At 36.8% G+C, this 21,603-nt stretch overlaps 1 protein-coding gene and 1 long non-coding RNA gene across 2 annotated transcripts in view; one reads left to right on the top strand and one right to left on the bottom strand.

The window, feature by feature from the left end:
• Positions 1 to 18,571, top strand: part of LOC106728153 — a 27,336-nt gene extending 8,765 nt beyond the window's left edge. The window contains exons 2-3 of the long non-coding RNA XR_001364416.1: positions 14,758 to 14,888; positions 18,419 to 18,571. This is a non-coding gene — a long non-coding RNA (uncharacterized LOC106728153). The remainder of the gene's footprint in view (positions 1 to 14,757; positions 14,889 to 18,418) is intronic.
• Positions 1 to 21,399, bottom strand: part of SLC30A5 (solute carrier family 30 (zinc transporter), member 5) — a 24,358-nt gene extending 2,959 nt beyond the window's left edge. Inside the window, exons 1-13 of the mRNA XM_014549296.1 lie at positions 21,381 to 21,399; positions 15,327 to 15,449; positions 13,030 to 13,096; positions 11,924 to 12,009; positions 10,893 to 10,980; positions 8,486 to 8,573; positions 6,808 to 6,884; positions 6,402 to 6,572; positions 5,602 to 5,890; positions 5,227 to 5,435; positions 4,352 to 4,509; positions 3,388 to 3,517; positions 502 to 703 (exon numbers count right to left, since the gene is read on the bottom strand). Of these exons, the coding sequence (XP_014404782.1) occupies positions 502 to 703; positions 3,388 to 3,517; positions 4,352 to 4,509; positions 5,227 to 5,435; positions 5,602 to 5,890; positions 6,402 to 6,572; positions 6,808 to 6,884; positions 8,486 to 8,573; positions 10,893 to 10,980; positions 11,924 to 12,009; positions 13,030 to 13,083 (1,552 nt within the window). The 5' untranslated portion in view covers positions 13,084 to 13,096; positions 15,327 to 15,449; positions 21,381 to 21,399. The remainder of the gene's footprint in view (positions 1 to 501; positions 704 to 3,387; positions 3,518 to 4,351; positions 4,510 to 5,226; positions 5,436 to 5,601; positions 5,891 to 6,401; positions 6,573 to 6,807; positions 6,885 to 8,485; positions 8,574 to 10,892; positions 10,981 to 11,923; positions 12,010 to 13,029; positions 13,097 to 15,326; positions 15,450 to 21,380) is intronic.
• Between the last annotated feature and the right edge of the window lie 204 nt (positions 21,400 to 21,603).

Genomic DNA, 21,603 nt, shown 5'->3' with positions numbered 1-21,603 from the left:
ATATTATTATTTTTTTAATTGATTTTTTACAGAGAGGAAGGGAGTGGGATAGAGAGTTAGAAACATTGATGAGAGAGAAACATCAATCAGCTGCCTCCTGCACACCCTCTACTGGGGATATGCCTGCAACCAAGGTACATGCTCTTGACCGGAATCGAACCTGGGACCCTTCAGTCTGCAGGCCGATGCTCTATCCACTGAGCCAAACTGGTTAGAGCTCATTTTTTTTATAGTACAAAAAAATCTGTTTTGTTTTTTTTTGTAGTGAGAGTTCATAATGGCATACTCAGTATTTCCCCTGGAAATAATATTTATGCAATTGTCACTATGAAAAGAACTCTATAATTATACAGTAACTGACATTTATTTACTTCAACATTTTTTTAGCCACAGATTGTTTTTCCAAAATAAAATTGAACCAGAGCCCAATATTTAATACAAATGAACAGTGTGAAATCACAACATGGTTGAAAAGTAGGTCAATATTTGGCAAGGACTCACCCCTCATGTTAGCATTCATGCCTCCGCCTGCAGATCCATGGCTGTGACCGTGCCCATGGTCACTGTGGCTGTGCATATGGTGTGAATGGCTGTGATCAGATGAGTGACAGCTTCCTTGAGAAGCTCCATGGGTATGGTTATGGGCATGGCTAAAGGCACAGATACCAATAAGGTTTACTATCAGTCCTCCAACTGAGACTGGCTAGCAAGAGGGAGAGAAGAAAATCTTTAAATTTGTAATTTAAAAAATAAGCTTGTTGCTTAAGAGTTAGTATACAGCTATATGTTTTCTGTTTATAGTTTTGAAGGTATTCATAGCAAAACCTCATTACATTCATTAAGTAAATCCAAATTTTAAGTGATTAAGAATATGTACTTGGTTCATGACTTATGAATAAATAAATGATACTGAAGTTTTCTTCTATTTAAATAAACAGTTTGAAAATACTACTTCTTAGAGTAAGTATACACTATATCTGAAATCTTGTTTACATTACTAGGTAAATTTCAATAGTATGTATTTATAGGTATAACTCATTCTTTTTAATAGCTGCATAGTATTCTATGAGTGACAAATTCATTTAACTAGTCCTTTCATTAGTGGCCATTGTCCCCCCCCACAACCATTATAAATAACTAGAGGCCTGATGCACGAAAATTCGTTCAAGGATAGCCTTCCTTCCCCTGGCTGCTGGCACTGGCTTCCCTCCGGCACCTGGGACCCGGGCCTTTGCTCGGGCCGCCATCTCCTGCCTTCGCTCCGGGCTGGAGCCGCATCCCGCCTGCTCTGGCCGGCTCCATGGTTGCCAACCAGAGGCCAGCCCTTGGCGGCCGGCCGGGGCTTGCGGGAGGCTTGGCTTCCTTTGTAGCTGGGGCGACAAAGGAATCCAAGCGTCCGCCCGCTCTGGCCGGCTCCGTGGCTCCAGCCGGCGCCGCCATCTTTGTCGTGGAGTGATGGTTAATTTGCATATTACCCTTTTATTAGTATAAATGATAAAAGTGTAATATGCTAATCACACCAGACGTCCTTCTGGACGTCCTTCCTTCTGGACAAAGCCACAGCAGGCAGGGACTTAGGCAGTGGCAGCAGAGGCCCCTGGCCATGGCGGCGGCAGGTGGGGGCCGGGGCCAAGGCCCTTGCATGAATTTCGTGCATCAGGCCTCTAGTTATAAATAATGATATAATGAATCATGCATCTCTACACACTTGTGTGAATATTTCTGTATTAAATATTAAAGCTCAAAGGATATGAGCACTTAAAATTCAAAATATATTTCCAAACTGTAATCCAAAAACATTTTACTAATATATGCTTCTACCAACAAGACTCATAATTGTTTTTAGTCATTCATCAATTAATTGCTGAGTTCCTACAAGCCAGGTGCTACAATTTAAGAGTTAATGATACACAATTCAGGTCCTGAAAACACTTCACTTACATCTTAATTGTGGAATAATGACAAATTAAACAATAGTTATAACTCAACACTGCTATGGGAATATTGAGAAAGGGATATCTAACAAACTTTCCAGAGAAAAGAGAGGGGTTAAGGGAAAGTATGCCACCGGAGGAGACATATAAGCAAAGTCTTAAGGAAGTCTGAATGTCAGAAGTAAGGGAAGGGCAGGCCAACTACAAGAAAGAGCACATATAAAGGTAGTCTTTAGGTATAGGTAGAACATTAAAAGTTGCTATAGTGTTCCTATAATCTATGGAGTAAAATTAATATTTTTCTGCCCAACCAGTGTGGCTCAATAGTTGAGCACTGACCTATGAACCAGGAGGTCATAGTTCAATTCCTGGTCAGGGCACATGCCCGATTGCGGGCTTGATCCTCAGTGGTGGGCATGCAGGAAGCAGCCGATCAATGATTCTCTCTCATCATTGATGTTTCTATCTCTCCCTCTGCCTGCCTCTCTGAAATCAATACAAACATATTGGAAAAAAAAATTTTTTTTCTGATTCTATCTCTAACAAATTTTTTCAGGTACTTAAAAACACACTTTCAAACAAAAACATTTATTTTTTATTTCTTTAAGGAAGTTGAATCAGCTTTTAATATTGGAAGGCATTTTATTTTATTTATTTATTTTGGTTAATCCTCACTGGAGGATATTTTTTCCATTGATTTTAGAGAGAATAGAAGGGAGTGGGGGTGGGGGGGAGAGAAAAGAGAGAGAGAAACATCATGTGAGAGAGCTACATCAACTGGCCACCTCCTACACATGTCCCACCTGGGGCAGGGAACCTGCAACCCAGGTACGTACCCTTGACTGGAATCGAACCCGTGACCCTTGGGTTCTGGGCCTGACACTCTAACGACTGAGAACACCAGCCAGGGCCAAACAAAAACATTTAATAAGTCAGAAAGAGATCTCTATGTTTTAGAAAGTCATCTAATATTTTGCCTACTAAAATATGAGAGAAAAGGATTAATTCTAAGTGAAAAAAATTTTAAAAAAGAGAAAAGGAAATTAAAAAACGTTCCTCTGAACACCAGTGAGGCGTCTGGGTGGAAGGAGGAGGAGAAGGGATGGGGGGAAGGCTCCTTCCAAAAAAGATGGGGCCCAGAAGAGTATTTCAGCAGCCCAGAGGGCAGGGCCAAAGATATGGATCTTCCCTAGGGCAGTGGAGGGAAGGGTGGCAGGGTATTTATCAGGGATTGGTGAATTTGCTAAGAATCTGCCAGGCTCCTGGAACTCTAGCACAGCCTGAGGGGAAAAATTTTTTGTAAGAGTCAGCAGTGTAAATAACAGGAAGTTATGTTGATTTAAATAAAAAATGAAATAAAACCTTCTAAGATCAATAATTACAAATAGTTATACTTTAGCATGAAAAAACTGTGAGTATGAGCAGTAATTAAAATAGGAAAATAAAGACTTACTGTTAACATGTGTGTGTCTAGTTCCGGAGGATCAATTAATCTAGCCACTGACTCCATAAACACAAAGAAAGCTATTACCATTAGAAAAAGTCCATTAATAAAGCCAGAGAGAATTTCTATTCGGCCATACCTAAAAATGTAGAATATATTTTTAGAAAAGGAAATGACAAATAGTTTAAAAGTATAACATTATTACTTTCCAAATGAGAAAACAAGTCCAAATTTTCAACTACATAAATAGTAATATTAGAAAGTTACCAAGATTTTAAACATCATACTAGTATGTTCCAAGGTACTTTCTGGACATGTATCTGTTGAAATTTTATATATTTATCAATATATAAATGTTCCCTCTTTTACACAAAGCCTTTCCTAATTTCTTAGCAAGAAGTTATTTTTCCTTTAAGCCCTTAATGTGCTCTGTATCTCTGTCACAGCACATAGATTCTGCTTTATACCAAAATCATTTGTATTTTTGGCTCATTTATCTTTCAAAATATAAACAATTGAAAATAAGAGCTGAATTTATTAATCTATTTAGAGTAGGTCTTATCAAAATACCTTGTACCAACAGGGGATTCTAATATTTGTTGAACTGAATTATTCATTTAATGAAAGGATATTTAATGTATAGCCCCTTCATTTTTAATACTCCTAACAGCAAAGATGTGAATGATCATGTACATTCCATTGCCTCAAAGAAACATGTTGAGCAAAGAGCTCAATGTTTAAGTATTTGCTCTTTGCCTATAAGAGGGATTTGCCAGGGAGTACAATCTTGAGCTTACTGCCAATTAGTATTTATTAAATGTTTGGTTCATTTCCTCTTACATAGTTCAAATTAAAGAAAAACAAAACTCTGAAAAGTTATTTGTATTAAGAATAATAAAATTTCATGTCCCTAAGATGGAATTTGCACTTAAGACTTTTTCATTGTACTACATTACCTTGATAGTGTACCTACCCATAGGAGAAAATCCGAGTTGCTTTCCATCTACTCATTAGGGCAGCAAAAAGTCCCATGACCAAAGCAGAGCAGTCAAAGAGCATGTGAAATCCATCTGAGATCAGACCCAGACTATTGGTCAACACGCCATAAAATAATTCCACAAAGGTAAAAAGCTAAAATATAAAAAAAAAAAAAAAAAAAAAAAAAAAAAAAAATAGGGGAGTGTGTTGGGAAATACTGTTTCAAGAGAGACTCACCAGAATTTAGTCAAGAGGATTTTACCCCAATTAACCCACATTATAACCTTAATTATACCCAATCTTTACTTGAAGATATAACTGCCTATAGTTATTTAACTGGTATTTCTACTAAAACTGCATGTCATATAAATTGTAAGAAACTATGCTAACCAGATATGTCCATCTCATAAATTATTTAAAAGGAGATGGTTTTATAGTTTTATTTATAGGTCTGTAGAATGCAATAAACTAAGCTTTAACATGTTAGCATCTGGTCTGTAGTGAGATCCTACAAGTAATAGATAACATCTTTAAAAGCTACTATATTTATTGATTTGAAACACTACACTAAACCGTTTCTAAAATGCCTCAAAAACTGTTTGCCTAAGTAGTCTGAATATAACCCTGTAATCTTCCTACTACTTAGAGAAAATGTAATTTTTTTTTTCAATTTTTGTGAGTTTATTTGAGCCAAACTGTCGACATATGCCGGGAAGCAGAACCTCAATGAATTGAGATAATGCTTAAGAAAATGTAATTTTAACCCATTTGTAATTACCAGAAATTTGGGAATTACTAAAATTATACCAGAATTGTCAGAATTAAAAGATTAAGCTTTTAAGATATACCACTTATATTTTAAAATCTTACCAGATTCAAACACAAGAAGTAAAAGATCTGCCTAGAGTCATTCTCCTCGAGAATTTGTTTTAGTGATTCCTTAATAAACCTAGGAATGGATTGCGAGCTATGCTGAAAAGCATCACCCATGAAGTTATAAAGAGGTGTTCCTTCAGGAGAATATCCAATTAGGGTACCTTTCTGTCCTCTTTTAGAGGGAGATGATAAGATGTTAGCAGCTAAAAAGAGAGAGAAAAAAAGAATATTATAAAAGTTTAAGCTACCAAAACCCAACACAGTATTTGTCAGCACTAAATGCAAGCACTGAATAAATTTCCAAAGTGAGTAAATAATGTAATCATCAGAATCCAAAAGAAGAAATTTTCTAAGGAGAAAAACGCTTACACAAAATGAAGAATATAGCGCTCACTACCACTCCTCCAGACAGGACGTGTTCAGTGCTCTCCTGGTGTGCTGCTCTGTTCATAGCCCGGAGCTGGTCTGTTATTGGATGCGTCCAAAAATTTCCAAAAAGTAGAGCACTAACGAAAATGGTGAAGGATCCATAGCGGGCACATTTGTTAACTTCTATTTTGACTGAACAAATGGCATCAACATAGAAATCCAGGATCATGATTAAAAAGATAACCGTTGTGAAAGGCATAATGAGAGAAAACCAAGACTCGACTTTACTCTAGAAATAAAATAAAAAAAATTTGGGGGGGAGGTCAATTTTATAACGGTATAAGTTCATATCTTTTAAGATGTTTAAGTTAATCCCTTTATGTATAACAAACGTTCTCGTGATTCAATATGATTTGTAAAATGCCCAAATAAAGACCTATAAGATACTGGCACATTTCCCCAATATTCCCCAAAGTATTAAAAACAAAAGCACTTGGGTTCAGTACTTATTAAAATAATAGGTGACCCATAATCCTTGTGCCTAACCCATGGTGGGTATTAAATTGTTTCAACTGATTCCTTTGAGCCATAGGCATGGGAAGGTATATAAATATAATGGTACTTGATTTGATTTCTCTATAAACAATAAAATTAAAAAGTTTTCAAAAACTACAAAGAAAAAGCAAAGATAATTTAAGCCACTTGCAACCTCGAATTGAAATAAAATACAATGTACCAAACTAAAATTTATAAGTAATAGCAATTCATTTTATTTATTACCAATAAATTCCTGATCTTACCTCAGTTGTCACAGAAAGAACAATGACCCATGGACACAAGAGAAGCACAGAAACAAGATGGGATAAAGCTTGAAGACGTTTGGCTCCACCAACATCTATAGAGAGCTTTCTGGAAGCTGTATGAAAGCCAACTTTACAACACAAAGCCAGTACTAGCAATAATACTCCGCCCTAAGAGCAAAATTAGATAATTCTCATTAGAAATATACACAGTCCAATATTCAATCCTTAAATACATAATATTTGAAGAGATGAACTAGTTTTTCCATATCCCAAATTCCTGAACTACTAAAATGGCAGGCAGTACTGTAAATTATTGGTAACTTATTTTAAACACTTTTAAAGTTATAGTTGTTGTAAATTTTCAGAATCTTTGATCACATTAGCAACAAAGAAAAGAACATACCTTGTGATCTGCCACACCTAAGAAGGCAATGGCTGTGTAAAGCATGTGAGTTAGAGCGCTGTCATGATGTCCTTCAGCTAAGTGAGTTGGAGTAAAGGAAAAAATTGCAAATATTAACTCACTGCCCTGAAGTCCTCCTGGAATTTTTGGTACATTATTTTAGGTTGACTATAGACTAGTCTAGTCCGAGGCCCCAAACCTGACTACCCTCAATAGTTTCCCGTAAAACAAAAATAATTTAAAAACTAATTCTGGGATATTACTAATAAGTTGGCTGGTCTGTATTCCTTTTGTCATCTCCAAAACAACTATAATAGTGCCTAAGATATAGCTGTTAAATTTTAGTTCTTAACCTCCAGGAGACATATACATATATACTGTAAGTAGAACAAAGGGACAAGAGCAAGGACCCTCCCTGGACCACTCCTATCCAATGGACTTGCTCTTTTAGAATGACTTTATTTATTAATTATATACATTTTTATTGATTTCAGAGAGGAAGGGAGAGGGAGAGAGAGAGAGAGAAACATCAATGATAAGAGAGAATCATTCATCAGCTATCTCCTGCACACCCACTACTGGAGATTGAGCTTGCAACCCAGGCATGTGCCCTGACCAGGAATCGAACCATGACTTCATAGTCATGGATTGACACTCAACCACTGAGTCACACCAGTGGGGCTAGGATAACTTTAAAAATCAGTCCTAAATCTGTTTCTAAGTCATTAACCACATAGACCTCATCAAAGCAAGCAAAAAACAAACTCCTGTTGCTTGAGAGCAAGAGAGTGAATATCAAGGGTGTGTGAGATAGCTGTACTGCAAGCAACAGGAGTTTTTCAAAGTCATGGCACCCTCTTTTATTGTAACAAAGTAAACTGATACAACTAAGTTTTTGGGCAGTGAGTAGCTGTAACCAGGAGAATAAAAAAATGGTGTTCTAAGTTCTGATAAATAGAGTGGGCAAAAAAAGATGTATGGATAAGAAAGAAAACAAATTAGGTCTGTAGAGGAAAGTGAATAGACATATTTGACTCAAAAGTTGTGTTTACATTAAGAGAAAATTGGGAGCTGAATCAGAGATAATAATTTAGAGCGAGAGTGAATATCAAATTTAAAAACTTGAACTTTTTTTTTCTGGCAAGAAGATGCCAAACATTTTTCATCTAAAAGAAATTTATATTTAACTAGAGGCCCTGTGCACCGGTGGGGTCCCTCAGCCTGGCTGGCGCCCTCTTGCAATCAGGGACCTCTTGGGGGATGTCGGACTGCCAGTTTCGACCCGATCCCTGCAGGCCAGGCCGAGGGACTCCATTGGTGCAACGAATCCCTCTGAGATTCATCAGTCTATTCCATGTTTCCATGCCTGTGCATTGAGCATCTGCCCCCTGGTGGTCAGTATGTGTTATAGCTACAGGTCGAACAGTTGCTTAGGCTTTTATATATACAGATAATTGCCAGTGACTTCTAAAACAACCATTTAAATTATTAAATTACAAGGGAGCAAATAGATTGATTTTGTTGAGTGTCAAATTATTTATTTAGCATGAGGTCAATGTAAAATACTTTTACTGTCCCTAAATTTCTGATAGTTTAATTCAGTCATTCCATTTCCCATTCTGCTAGTCTTTTATTTTTCTACAACAATAAATAACTCTGATCTGTTGCAAAAGGATACGGTGTTCAGCCATTTTAGCCATGAGATCATCATTGTCGAAAAGCAATAGGCAGATCACAGCAATAATAAAAAAAGCAGCCCCCCTTGTCTGGAAATGAAAAGAATAATCTTAAGAATGGCTTTTTCAAGAACTGATTTTTAAGACCATGATTACACAAATGTGAAAAAATTTTTTTGCAAATAAACATTTAAGGTAAAATAACACCTGACATTAGAGCCCTTATACTGTACAATATAAATTTACAGTATTAACAGTAAGGTAAAAGTAAAGAGCTCTAATAAATTCTGCAGGATATTTTAAGGGTACTTAAGACACATAATAATGACAACTTCAATTGTCTACTTACTAATATGGCTAGCCATGTTACCATACACAAACAATTATTGTTCACAGAATTAACCTTTGCAAATGTTACTTTGCTTTTGATTGAAAAGCCCAAGTAGGTAAAGAATAATTATTAAGGACTTAACAGTTAATTTATAATAATATCAATATTCTAGGTACCACTCCTCTAGGGGAAAGAAGTAAAAAGCTATATTAAGAAAACTAGCAAAGTATTTTTAATATCTAGTAAAGGTGTAAGGTACTTAAAAGCTGACAAACTTTTTATGTTCTCATTCCAGGGAAAGGATTTTGACAGAAGAAAATTATAGAAAGGACATACTTAGTTTTTACAAATACTTCAGTTTATACAAAAGCAATTTAAATAGCATTATTATACATTCTATATTTACAAATTTACAGGTATAATACCAGATACTTTCATTAAATAAAAATTTAAAATGAAAAGTGAAGATCCTATTTTACTTATTACATGTTACTACTACACTTGATAAATTATTACTGTGGTAGATATTTTGACAAAAATCAGTATACATAAACCACACAATTTAAAATTTTGTAATTTTTATTGAATCAGAATATGGCAACATCAACAATACTCAAATATGGAGAATTTAATCCAATCCTTTATTAACAAAGAGGGCAACTGAGAATTTTGTAGTGCTTTAGTCATAACTAAGGAAAAAACCCACTGAATCCTGAATAAATGCGGAGATTCATTACTGACACTAATGAGAGGATATGCAAGATCTATACTCTAATTTCTGATTATTGGTGCAGCAAAATTTGTGTTTTGGTTTTTTAATGTTTTGAATCCTTTGTATTTCTTTTGTGAGTTGTTTTCCCCTGTTTGCTCATTTCTGTTGAGGATCTTAAGCATTTTTATTAACTGACTTATATTTTAAAGACGTGTAAAGCTTTTTTTGATGGCAATTTGCTGCTGTTAGTTTGTTGTTTGCACAATGATTTCTGTTATATAAAAGCCTGTAATCATTATGAAGTTAAATTTAAATGTATTGAATTTTCCTTTGTGATTTTAAAAATTATTTATTTTTCAATTACAGTTGACATAAAGTATTATATTAGTTTCAGGTGTACAACATAGTGATTAGACATTTATATACCTTACAAAGTGACTTTGTGATATTTTTCCCTACTGCTTTTATGCTTTTACAAATATCTTCCACCAAACTTCAATTCACTTGACATTTATTTTGGAGTACTCTGTAAGTTAGGGGAGAAGCTTATACAGTGGCATATGCTTTAATATTAATGATCCAATGTGGAATCTACAGTCTCTCACTCTGTACTTGGCACGTTACTTTATTTTATTCATCTTGTCTCCATTACTTAGCCTGAAAGTCTAAGGGGACTATTATATTTTATTTTTCCTTTCCCCTATAACCAGAATAGTGTACCATGCATAGGAAACATTTAATTTGGTAAATAGCAATATTGCAGTTGTAAGAACTGGAATTACAGATGGATGACTCATTTACTAAAAATAATACTTAAATTATAAGTTGAATAGGGATGCCTAGTTGGCAAAATGCTGTATAAATATTCATAAAAAATGTTCATCAAACTTTAAACAAAGTTCTTAGGTATTTTCCAAAAATGATGTCTGGGGATTAAAAACTAGGTGGGAAAGGGTTCAGGTATAGCATAAAGGAGATGTGGTGATCAATCAGTTCTGTATCTTGATTGTGGCAGTAGTTACCTGAATCTACACATATAAACACACATATGAGTGTATTTAAAATTGGTGAAAACTGAATAAGGTCTAGGGATTGTACCAATGTCAATTTCCTGGTTTTGACAGTATAATTGAGTTGGGTAAGAAGTTACCACTGAAACTGAGTGAAGGGCACAAAAACTGCTCTACTATTTATGCAACTTTCTAGGAATATATAATGATGCCAAAAAGGTTATAAGAAAAATGTAAAATTAATAGAAAAAGCCCCTGCATTCTTTCAAATGTTAAAATATACTATTTTGTTGCTTTGGATAACATTTCAAATGTATACTTTCAATTTTCAAGTAGCTAATAATGGAAAATTCTACCTTTGCTGGTCCTCCTCCAGAACCAGTGAACAAAACACTGAGTAGGGAGATGACAACAATATCACTGTGTTCAAATAGCAGCAAAGTCCTACAAGAATAAAACATATCATTCGTGAAATATATCTGATCTTTATAAAAAAGCATTAATTCAACTAGAGTGAAAGAAAAGAAATATTTCCCCTTGATTCATAAAACATTATGAGAAAAATAGGAATAGTGGCTTTGGAAAATATTTTGGCATTATCTACTTTAGAAAGGCTGAAGCTATAAATACTCAACAGTACTACTCATAGAATTATATCATACAGATTTCTTGTATTTGTGTACTTGGGAACACTTATAAAGACACCAGCATTGTTTGCAGTAGCCTAATATTGGAAATAACCTGATACGATAGATGATGTAAATTAGAATATATCCATTTAGTGGACTATATTATACAGCAGTAAGAATGAATGAAATTCCATGAATATACTAATACAGAATTGTACACTTTAAAAGTCCTATAGACTGAATGTTTGTGTGCCCTCCCCCAACCTATTTATATGTTGAACCCAATCCCTAATGTATCCTAAAGGTAGAGTCCTCATGGATGGGATTAGTGCCCTTATAAAAAAGACCACAGAGAGCTCCCTTGCTCCTTCTACCAAATACTGAATATATCTCACCTTGATCGTGAATTTGTCAGCTTCCAGAACTATGAGAAATAAATGTGTTGTTTATAAGACACTCAATCTGTGGTACTTGGTTATAGCAGCCCAATGGAAAAAGTATGCTGCAGAAAAATACATGCAAGTAAAAAACTTGCAAAGTTAACCATTAAAAAGAAGAAGAAATATGTACATATATGGTAAAACTATAAAGAAAAGCAAGCCCTATATATTTGTTGAGTTGTACACAATGCTATAGAAGTCATAGAAGCATTTGTATGTATTTTGACACAAATATTTGACATAAAATCTAATGGAACAAAACTAATATTCAAAATGAAGAGATATAAACAAGCATTCAAAATATATATTTTTATTTACCTTAGTGGTCCACAAAGAGTGAGGCCAAAAAACCACAAGAGTGAAATGATACACCCAGCAACTGCATGTTTAAATATTTTGATCCACTATAAATGGAAACAAAACATTAAAAATGTCAGTCATAAATATCTGAAAATCTTAATACACATAGGGAAATATAATAATGGTAATACAAATATTTTAAAGGCTAATTACATATTTTGAAATTTAATAGAAAATGTTAAGATCCTTTAACTAAATTTGAATTTGAAGACAGTATTCTGGTTTCCAGGAGTCTGTTGGATCTTGAAATCTTTTTCTATACAGTACAATTTTCCGTCCCCTCCCAATTAGTTTATCACTAATGTACTAGGAACATTTAATATTTTAGTCTTTAAATTCTTTTCCATCAGGAATAGTAAGTGCTTCAATAATTTGAAGAGAGAGAAGAAAAGTTAAGATGTGGTTTAAAATATTAATCCTATTTTTAAAAACAACCTTGGTCTCTAAAACAGAGGTACTTAAATTTGCCATTCTAATAAAAAATCATGGCACAGATTTCCAAAAGCAAACATGTAATAGGGGATAACTACTATCAAAACAGGTGGTAATATGAGATTATGCAGAATGAAGGACATTTCTGGTATGCATCTTGAACCTCAGATGCCTAAAGGGAATAATGATAATGATGACGAGGGTGACATAGTATGTATTGCATACTCTATATGTTAGGCACTATTTTAAGAATTTATATGTATAAACTCATTTATTCCTATGGAAGGGAGGTATTATTATTTCCACTTAAGTCAAATGACATTTGTAATAGGCTCTGGGTCATGTCTCCATGTCTGACTTGTAAACCTTTCAGAATAAAGATCCTGCACTAAAAAAAATAATCATATGCATGTTTTAAAAATGTTCTACTCTTTTCTGCATTTTTAAAAATTCCATTATCTTACAACTTCATAGTTCATTCTTGACGCTCCAATTCTGAATAGACAAGCTAACTTTGGGAATGTTCTGCTTTGCACTTAAATTATTTGTTAAGTAACCCTGATCAAGGAAAGAGCACTGTCATCTGGCCTACTGGGAAGCAGCTAGGGAAAAGGATTCAGCAAAAAACTCACCTGGTGTCTGGTAATACTTTTTCCAGAAGAAAATGGCTTTTGAAACAAAACCATAAGAAATGCAGTCCTGTGAATATTGAAACATTAATATATTAATCAATCTTAAATTCAAGGTTTGGTTTTAAGTAAAGACACTTATTTTAGATAAATACATACACTAGAACTTGAAAGTTCTTTAGAGGTACGTTAACCTCTAAAGAAATTATACTAAAGAACAATACTGTGTGTGTGTGTGTTTAATTTCAGAGAGAGGGAGAGAGAAAAACATCAATGATTAGAGAGAATCACCAGTAGCTGCTTCCTACAGGCCCGCTACTGGTGATTAAGCCTGAAACCCAGGCATGTGCCCTGACCCAGAATTGACTCCTGGTTCATGCTCAACCAGTGAGCCACAGTGGCCAGACAATACTAATTTCAATAAGGCAGCCACTGCAACATTTTGGGACTCTTTTTTTGCAGTTGCCTTCTGAACCAGTTCAAAAGCCAAAAAAGAAAAGGATATTATTTCATACTTGAAATACCAAAGAAAATAATCCCAATTTCATCCAAAATTTAGTAATAACAAATCTTAATAGAAATGAATAAAGTACTAATTATATGTCCTTACCTTTCACTTTCCCAAAATCCTATATAATAAAAGGCCAATATGCAAATTGACTGAATGGCAGAACTACCAGTCGCTATGACGCGCACTGACCACCAGAGGGCATATGCTCAATGCAGGAGCTGCCCCCTGGTGCTCAGTGCGCTCCCACAGGGGGAGCGCTGCTCAGCCAGAAGCTGGGCTCATGGCCTCTCCCGCCTCCACAGCAGCGCTAAGGATGTCTGACTGCCGGCTTAGGCCCGCTCCCCAGGGAACGGGCCAGTGGGCCTAAGCCAGCAGTTGGACATCCCCTGAGGGCTCCCGGACTGCAAGAGGGTGCAGGCCATGCTGAGGGACCCCCCCGCCAAGTGCACGAATTTCATGCACCGGGCCTCTAGTAGTTATATAAAAATGCATACAAGTATTGCTTAAAATTTCCTAATCTAGTATCACTTTCCATAATTATTACTAAAATTATACTCCCAGGAGTTCTTAACATATTTTTATTAACACAGAGGGTGATCACTATCAATCTCAAGGTCCAGAGAATCTTTATTTAGAGAGAATTTCTTACTATATGCAGAATGTTAAATTTATACTATACTAGTATAAATTGTGCACTCGGGGGCGGTCCCTCAGCCCGGCCTGTGCCCTCTCGCAGTATGGAGCCATCGGGGGATGTCCGATTGATGGCTTAGGCCCACTCCAGGACATCCTTAGTGCTGCCGCGAAAGTGGGAGAGTCTCCTGCCACTGCCACTGTGCTCGCCAGCCATGAGCCCAGCTCAGGGCTTCTGACCACCAGGGGGTAGCTCCTGCATTGAGCGTCTGCCCCCTGGTGGTCAGTGCGCATCATAGCAACTAGTCATTCCGCCATTTTGTCAATTTGCATATTAGCTTTTTATTATATAGGATAAGGATCCTGTACTGTGAAGGAAACATGTAGTGAACATAGCCCAGCATAGTTTATCTTAGAAAATAAGAAACATCTGTGCTAAGACAAGTCTCAGGTAACATTCTATGCCTGCTGGAAGATTGGCTATACTGGTGGTATGGCCTGGGAATCCCTAGGACCCCTGAGACCCTTTTAGGGCGTCTATCTCTACATAAACTAATACATTATTTGTTTGCCTCTTATTCCCTCAGGGGTGTACAGGGAGCTTTCAGAAGCTAGCTGACATTAAGATACTGCAACAGATTGTGGCTGAAACAGAATGAGAATCTAGCTGTCTTCAATTAAGCAGAAATTTTCCAAACCCTCCTTAACACAAATGAAGGTAAAAGTCTATGTTTTTGGCAAGCTATTAGAGTATAACAATCCCTTTTGTAAAAAAAATTTTCACCTAGGGATATGCTTATTGATTTTAGAGAGAGGGGAAAGGGGAGAGGGAGGGAGGGAGGGAAGGAGGGAGAGAGAGAAAGAGAGAAAGATCAATGTGCTCCGACTGGGGATCGAACCTGAAAACCAGGTATGTGCCCAAACTGGAAATTGAACCGGAAACCTTTTGGTATACAAGACAACGCTTTAACCAATGAAGCCACACTGGCCAGGGCTTTTTATTTATTTATTGTTTTAATCAATCTCCTTGTACTGCTAACCTTAGATATTCTATTTCAAAATATTCCACATAAAATTTCCTAAATATACTCAGTTAAAACAGGATTTTCAAAGAAATAAAAAAACATTAAGGAAAAAAAGAACCATACACACTCACCCAAGCTTTAATATAAAAATGAACTGAACAATGTGAACTGCTTTTAAGAGATCATATGATTCAAAAAGTCCCACTGCCTTCAAGAATTTAGTGAAACATAGTAACACAATATATTTCGTGAATCTGAAAAATAAAAGCAGAAACAAGTTTCAGTATCATGAAATCACAAGGATTCTGTAATCTTTGTTTTTTCTTATTATATAAGTAGTAGGGATCATTATAAAAAGCATAAACATACATAAACCAAAAATGAAACAAAAACCCAAAGAAGGGAAGCTAAAGTCCACAGAGTTAGCTAGGGTCAAGTATGCTCTTTTTGATATGTCACACAGAAAATCAAAGTTCATCCAAAAGATTTTGAAAGTTCCCATCCTCTAAACTGTTTCCAATTACACAATCACACTGGTCCACATGAACAATAAAATCATCTTAAATATGAAATAAAATGCATATTAAAATCTAAGATTAATTTAGTAATATTAACCCATTTAAGCTAGAGAAAAAATCAGAGATGTAAGTAAATTAGCTATACTAATGCCATTTTATTTATTTATTTATTTATTTTAAAATATATTTTATTGATTTTTTACAGAGAGGAAGGGAGAGGGATAGAGAATTAGAAACATCGATGAGAGAGAAACATTGATCAGCCTCCTGCACAGCCCCCACTGGGAATGTGCCCACAACCAAGGTACATGCCCTTGACCGGAATCAAACCTGGGACCCTTCAGTCCACAGGCCGACGCTCTGTCCACTGAGCCAAACCAGTTAGGGCTATACTAATGCTATTTAAATACTCTTGTCGTGGTGGCAATTCATAATTAGCCAATAAAAATAATAGTTGAGCTAGAAATCCTTTGTTTATTCAGCTCCTAACACAGGGACTTGCATAACATATGTTCAGTAAACATTTACCAAATGAAAAAGTGCTAACTCTACAATTATACTTATGTGATACAGTAATATTTAGTACAGTAATATATATAGTGCAGTAATACAGTACATAAGAGGCATTCAAGCTTCTGGCAATTTTAACTACCAGCAACTCGGCCATAAATTCAAAATAAAAGAACGGAATCAAGTAGAAGAAAGGTCAAAACCTCCTAAAGCTCTTAACTAGGTGTAAAAATAAGGTAACATGATAGAAACACGGACATAAAGAACAACTGTCGACAAGATAGAGAAAAAAAAACAACAAAGAGCCCAGCCGGTGTGGTTCAGTGGTTGAGCATCGACCCCTGAACTAGGAGGTCACGTTTTCATTCCCATCAGGGCACATGCCTGGGTTGTTGGCTCAATCCCCTACCATGCAGGAGGCAGGTGATGGATGTTTCTCTCTCATCATTGATTTTTCTATCTCTCTCTTCCTCTCCTTTCTTCTCTCGGAAATCAATGAAAAAAATATTTAAAAAGAAAAAAGTTTCCTTGCATTATAGTGTCTCTGTTACTGGTTTTTAAGAGCTTGTTTATGACTAAAGATGTTAAGCATTTCTCATACATTGCAAATGAAATACCCTGTTTTTTTGTTATTATTTTATTCTGGTGTTTCACGTTTTGGTTGTATCAAACTTATATATTAAATATAATCATGTTCTGTTTAAAAGAAGAAAAAAAAAACAAAGACCAGGAAAAACAGTTACATTAAAAACCACAGCAGTCTGGGAAATATTGATGTCAGCCAAGAGCCTTGTACATTCCTCATGGGGCTATTTAGCCATTCTTCAAATATTCCTTGCATACTTTACTATATGCTAGATGCCATATGTGGCCAACGAGACCCAAGAGAAACCTGACAGGGTGGCTTCAGGTACAACCTACCCTGTTCCTGATAAAAGGGCAAGATATAGCTAGGAATCCTTTTACCATTTTTTTCTGCCTTCCAGGGAGGGCTTCTGTCTAAAACTTATCTAAAAAAATGTTACACATTTTACAAGCCTGAATATGAAAGCCACACTTAGGCAGGCAGAGAGCAAAGACAAAGAATCTGGTTCCATGGTTTCTTTAAAAAAAAAAAAATTCTCACCAAAGGATATGTTTTTATTGATGAGAGAGAGAGAGAGAGAGAGAGAGAGAGAGAGAAGAAACATCAATCTGTTGCCTCCCGTAAGTGCCTGACCTTGGAACCCTTTTGGTGCCTAAGACACCAGAACCAACTGAGCTACCTGGCCAGGCAACCAATGGTTTCTTAGACGTAAGGTTATGTCTCTATTTGTTTAGAAAGCTCTTACTTTGGTTACTTACATCTAAACACATTTCTAGGTACTATCCAAGACACTAAATACATAAAGAGACCCTGTCTTCCAGGAGTTAAGATCTTAGGTAGGCAGAAAAACAAGTATTTATGTGACCCAAGAAATAATAGAATTTAAAGGGCTAGATGTGGAAGCAACTATGTAATTGTTAACAAGGAAAGCAAAGATCATCTTCAGAGTTTGAGATGTACAAATGTGCATACAAGGGCAAAGGAGGAATCCTGAAGCAAGAAAAAGGGAAGGGTATTTCAAAGTACAGAGAACAACATATGCAAAATGCTGGCACTACGAAGGAGCCACTGAAGAAATGATTGTATTTAAGCCCAGTTCACCAGATTATGCTCAAAATGACCTGAAGTCACTAAGGAAATTATATTTAATATATTAGTTTTAAGAAGACGGGAGCAATATGAAATTATTTCTAAATAATTTTTGTTTAATGTATTAACAAAACGTAAAAATATTGGCACTTTCAGCCAGGCTGGCATGGCTCAATGTTTAAGCATCGACCTATGAACCAAGTCACAGTTTGATTCCCCGTCAGGGTACATGCTCAGGTTGCAGGCTCGGTCCCAAGTGTGGGGCGTGCAGGTGGCAGCCGATCAATGATTCTCTCTTATCATTGATTTTTCTATCTCCCTCTCCCTCTTTGAGATCATTAAGAATATATTTTTTAAAAAATGAAAATAAAAATTTGGCACTTTCATGGCAAGATTTAGTCATATGGAACATTAAATACTTCTTGATAATATGTTACTATTATGATCTTTCTGATACTAATTTTCTTTATTCCATTTTTTATTTCCTTTTTAATAAAAAACAAAACAAAAAACACACCAGAGATTACAAAAGCACACCTGAGTAGCTAGCTGGTTGTTATAAAAGTTTTAAAGAAAGTCATTCCCAATTTCCTTCTCATAGGTGACCAACTGGGTTCGTACATCCTTCCAAACCTTTTACTTTGCATCTCCATGAATTGATACATGTCTTTTAGATACATCCATATATCCAGAAATGTACATTTTTTTGATATTGCAATATGACTTTAAAAGTAAATATTGAAGCCGAAACCGGTTTGGCTCAGTGGATAGAGCATCGGCCTGCGGACTGAAGGGTCCCAGGTTTGATTCCGGTCAAGGGCATGTACCTGGGTTGCGGGCACATCCCCAGTGGGGAGTGTGCAGGAGGCAGCTGATTGATGTTTCTCTCTCATCGATGTTTCTGACTCTCTATCTCTCTCCCTTCCTCTCTGTAAAAAATCAATAAAATATATTAAAAAAAAAAGTAAATATTGAAGATCTTTTGTTACCATATTAAATTAGAAAATTTATTTTCGTATAAAATGAATGTGCTGTATCGGCTCTGGGTCCCTGTCTCTCCATCAGAGGACAGTGGTCCCATCCAGCCCCAGCTTTCCCTAGTGGGGAAAAATAAAAAGGGGGGGGGGGTAAAAAAAGGGAAAAAAAAAAGAAAATTTATTTTCCAATTTTAAAAGTTGGATAGTTTGATTTTTAAAGTCTCAATTAATGAAGTCTTGTTGGGCTAAAGATGACACAGTACCTAAGTAGACATTCCTAGTTTATATTGCAGAGGGAAATAATGAACAGCTTCATTTACTGAAAGGAAAGATGGGGGGGAAGAGGAAAGGGAGTCTCTTGAACAAGGGCAGTGACCCTTGAGACACTGACTCTCTGGGCAACTGAGGGGGAGCCAATCCACCTCCCCAAATTAAAAATCATTATTTGCCTTTAACTGTCTCATCAAAGATATCACTGGTCTTTTCTGTGAAAGATTAGAAAAATCTCTGGTTCTGTAAACCTGGAATTACTGAAATTTGGGTTTTGGGTTCAAACCTGTTTCTTAGGCTTTGACCACTGCAACAGCTCACAATTCTTCAGTTTAAAAAACAAACAAAGCCCTAGCTGGTTTGGCTCAATGGATAGAGCATCAACCTGTGGACTGAAGAGTCCCAGGTTCTATTCAAGTCAAGGGCACATGCCCAGGTTGTGGGCTTGATCCCTAGCAGGGGACATGCAGAAGGCAGCCAATCAATGATTCTCTGTCTCATCAATGTTTCTCTCTCTCCCTCTCCCTTCTTCTCTGAAATCAATAAAAAATATCTATACTAATAAAAGGGTAATGTGCTAATTAGGGTGGACATCTTACGGACGACCATCCGGACAAAGCTGCAGCGGCTGCCTGAAGTGTGGGCTTGATCCCTAGCAGGGGACATGCAGAAGGCAGCCAATCAATGATTCTCTGTCTCATCAATGTTTCTCTCTCTCCCTCTCCCTTCTTCTCTGAAATCAATAAAAAATATCTATACTAATAAAAGGGTAATATGCTAATTAGGGTGGACATCTTACAGACGACCATCCGGACAAAGCTGCAGCGGCTGCCTGAAACTCAGGCAAGCCGTGGATGGTGGCTGCTGCTGCCCAGGGCCGGCCCAAGGCTCAGGCAGCCATGGTGGCCACCAGTGGCAGCAGCAGCAGGGTGATGGGGGCAATGCCTTCCCTGATCGGCCAGGTCGCCTCCGGCTGAGGGAGGCCAGACTGTGGCTTAGGCTAGGGACTGAGGCAGAGGCGGTTAGGGGCAATCAGGCCAGCAGGGGGGCAAGGTAGGGGCAATCAGGCCAGCAGGGGGGCAAGGTAGGGGTGATCAGGCCAGCAGGCAGGCAAAGGCAGTTAGGGGCAATCAGGAAGGTGAGCAGTTAGGAGCCAGCGGTCCTGGATTGCAAGAGGGATGTCTGTCTTCAGACATCAATAGGAGGGCAGCTCTGCTAAGTAAATAATGCAAATGAAGCAAAGGACTGTTTCTGACATCAACCTAAGACAATAAGCTCTTGAGTAAATAACAACTTTAAACTGTTATTTAAAAATAACTTCAAGTTTACAGAAAAGTTGCAAGAATAGTACACCTTTACCTAGCTAGATTCCCTAATTGTTAATGTATTGTCCTATTTGCCTTATCTCTCTCCCTAAATACAGAGACTTAATTTTTTTAAGTATTTATTTAAGTTACATACATTATGCTCCTTTACCCCTAAATACCTGTATTTCCTAAGCATATAGACATTCTCTTATAAAATCAGCAGTTACCAGCTTCAGGAAACTTAAACATTAATATGATAATTTAATCTATCGTCAATAGTCCAATTTTGTCAATTGACCTAATACTGTCCTTTTTAGCATTTTTCCTGTCTAGTACCAAATCCAGACTGGAACCGGCTATTGCATTTAGTTGTCATGTCAGAGTAAACATCTGATATCTGTTATTTATAAAATGAGTTGCTCAAAACAGATGAAAAAATTAAACTTGTACTACAAAAATGCAGTTGATTTAAGTTGTTCCAGCATTTTGTGTTCTTTCCTTTTCACAGAAAATAGTTGTTAGTAATTATTTCTATGATTTCAAAGAATTTATCAACCCAACTTTTAAGTCTCAAAGAAAGTATTCAAGAACGAGAAAACCTTAACCTCATTGAAAACGAAGGCAATGAACACCAGTTCCAACCAAATTGTTGGGCCACGTTTCATGCATCTTTGACACTCAGGACTCAGGACGGGCCACGGGCACACCACAGAGTGGTCACTGCCCGTCCCTGGGGGTCACTGGGAGTACTGGCGGGAGGGTGAAGAGGGGAAGTTCACTTCTTACTCTGAATGTCTGCACTGTGGGTTTTTTGACAATGAGCACACATATCTTACTTAACAATAAAATAAACTACGAAAGGAAAAGAAAACCAGGCGACGGGCTGGATTCTTGACGTGTGGTGTTAACCTGAACTTCCGAAGTTCACCTGATTGTACTTTGGTTTCTTCGCCTGAAGACACGATGGTGACACCTTCCCCTACATTACACAGGAAGATGTCAGGAAGGTTAAGCAGTCACTAAACTACTATTTTAGGGAGAAACAGCATCAGAAACACCTCCCTGAACGGACCGGCAGTTCTCCGGTAGACGGTCTGCCCGAGAGCCGTCCTGACTCCAGACCATTCATTCCGCGGCGGGGACCGAGGAGC

The sequence above is a fragment of the Myotis brandtii genome, unplaced genomic scaffold (genome assembly GCF_000412655.1).
Source record: "Myotis brandtii unplaced genomic scaffold, ASM41265v1 scaffold115, whole genome shotgun sequence".
In the NCBI taxonomy this organism is placed as follows: domain Eukaryota; kingdom Metazoa; phylum Chordata; class Mammalia; order Chiroptera; family Vespertilionidae; genus Myotis; species Myotis brandtii.
This window is presented reverse-complemented; position numbering and strand designations above follow the sequence as displayed.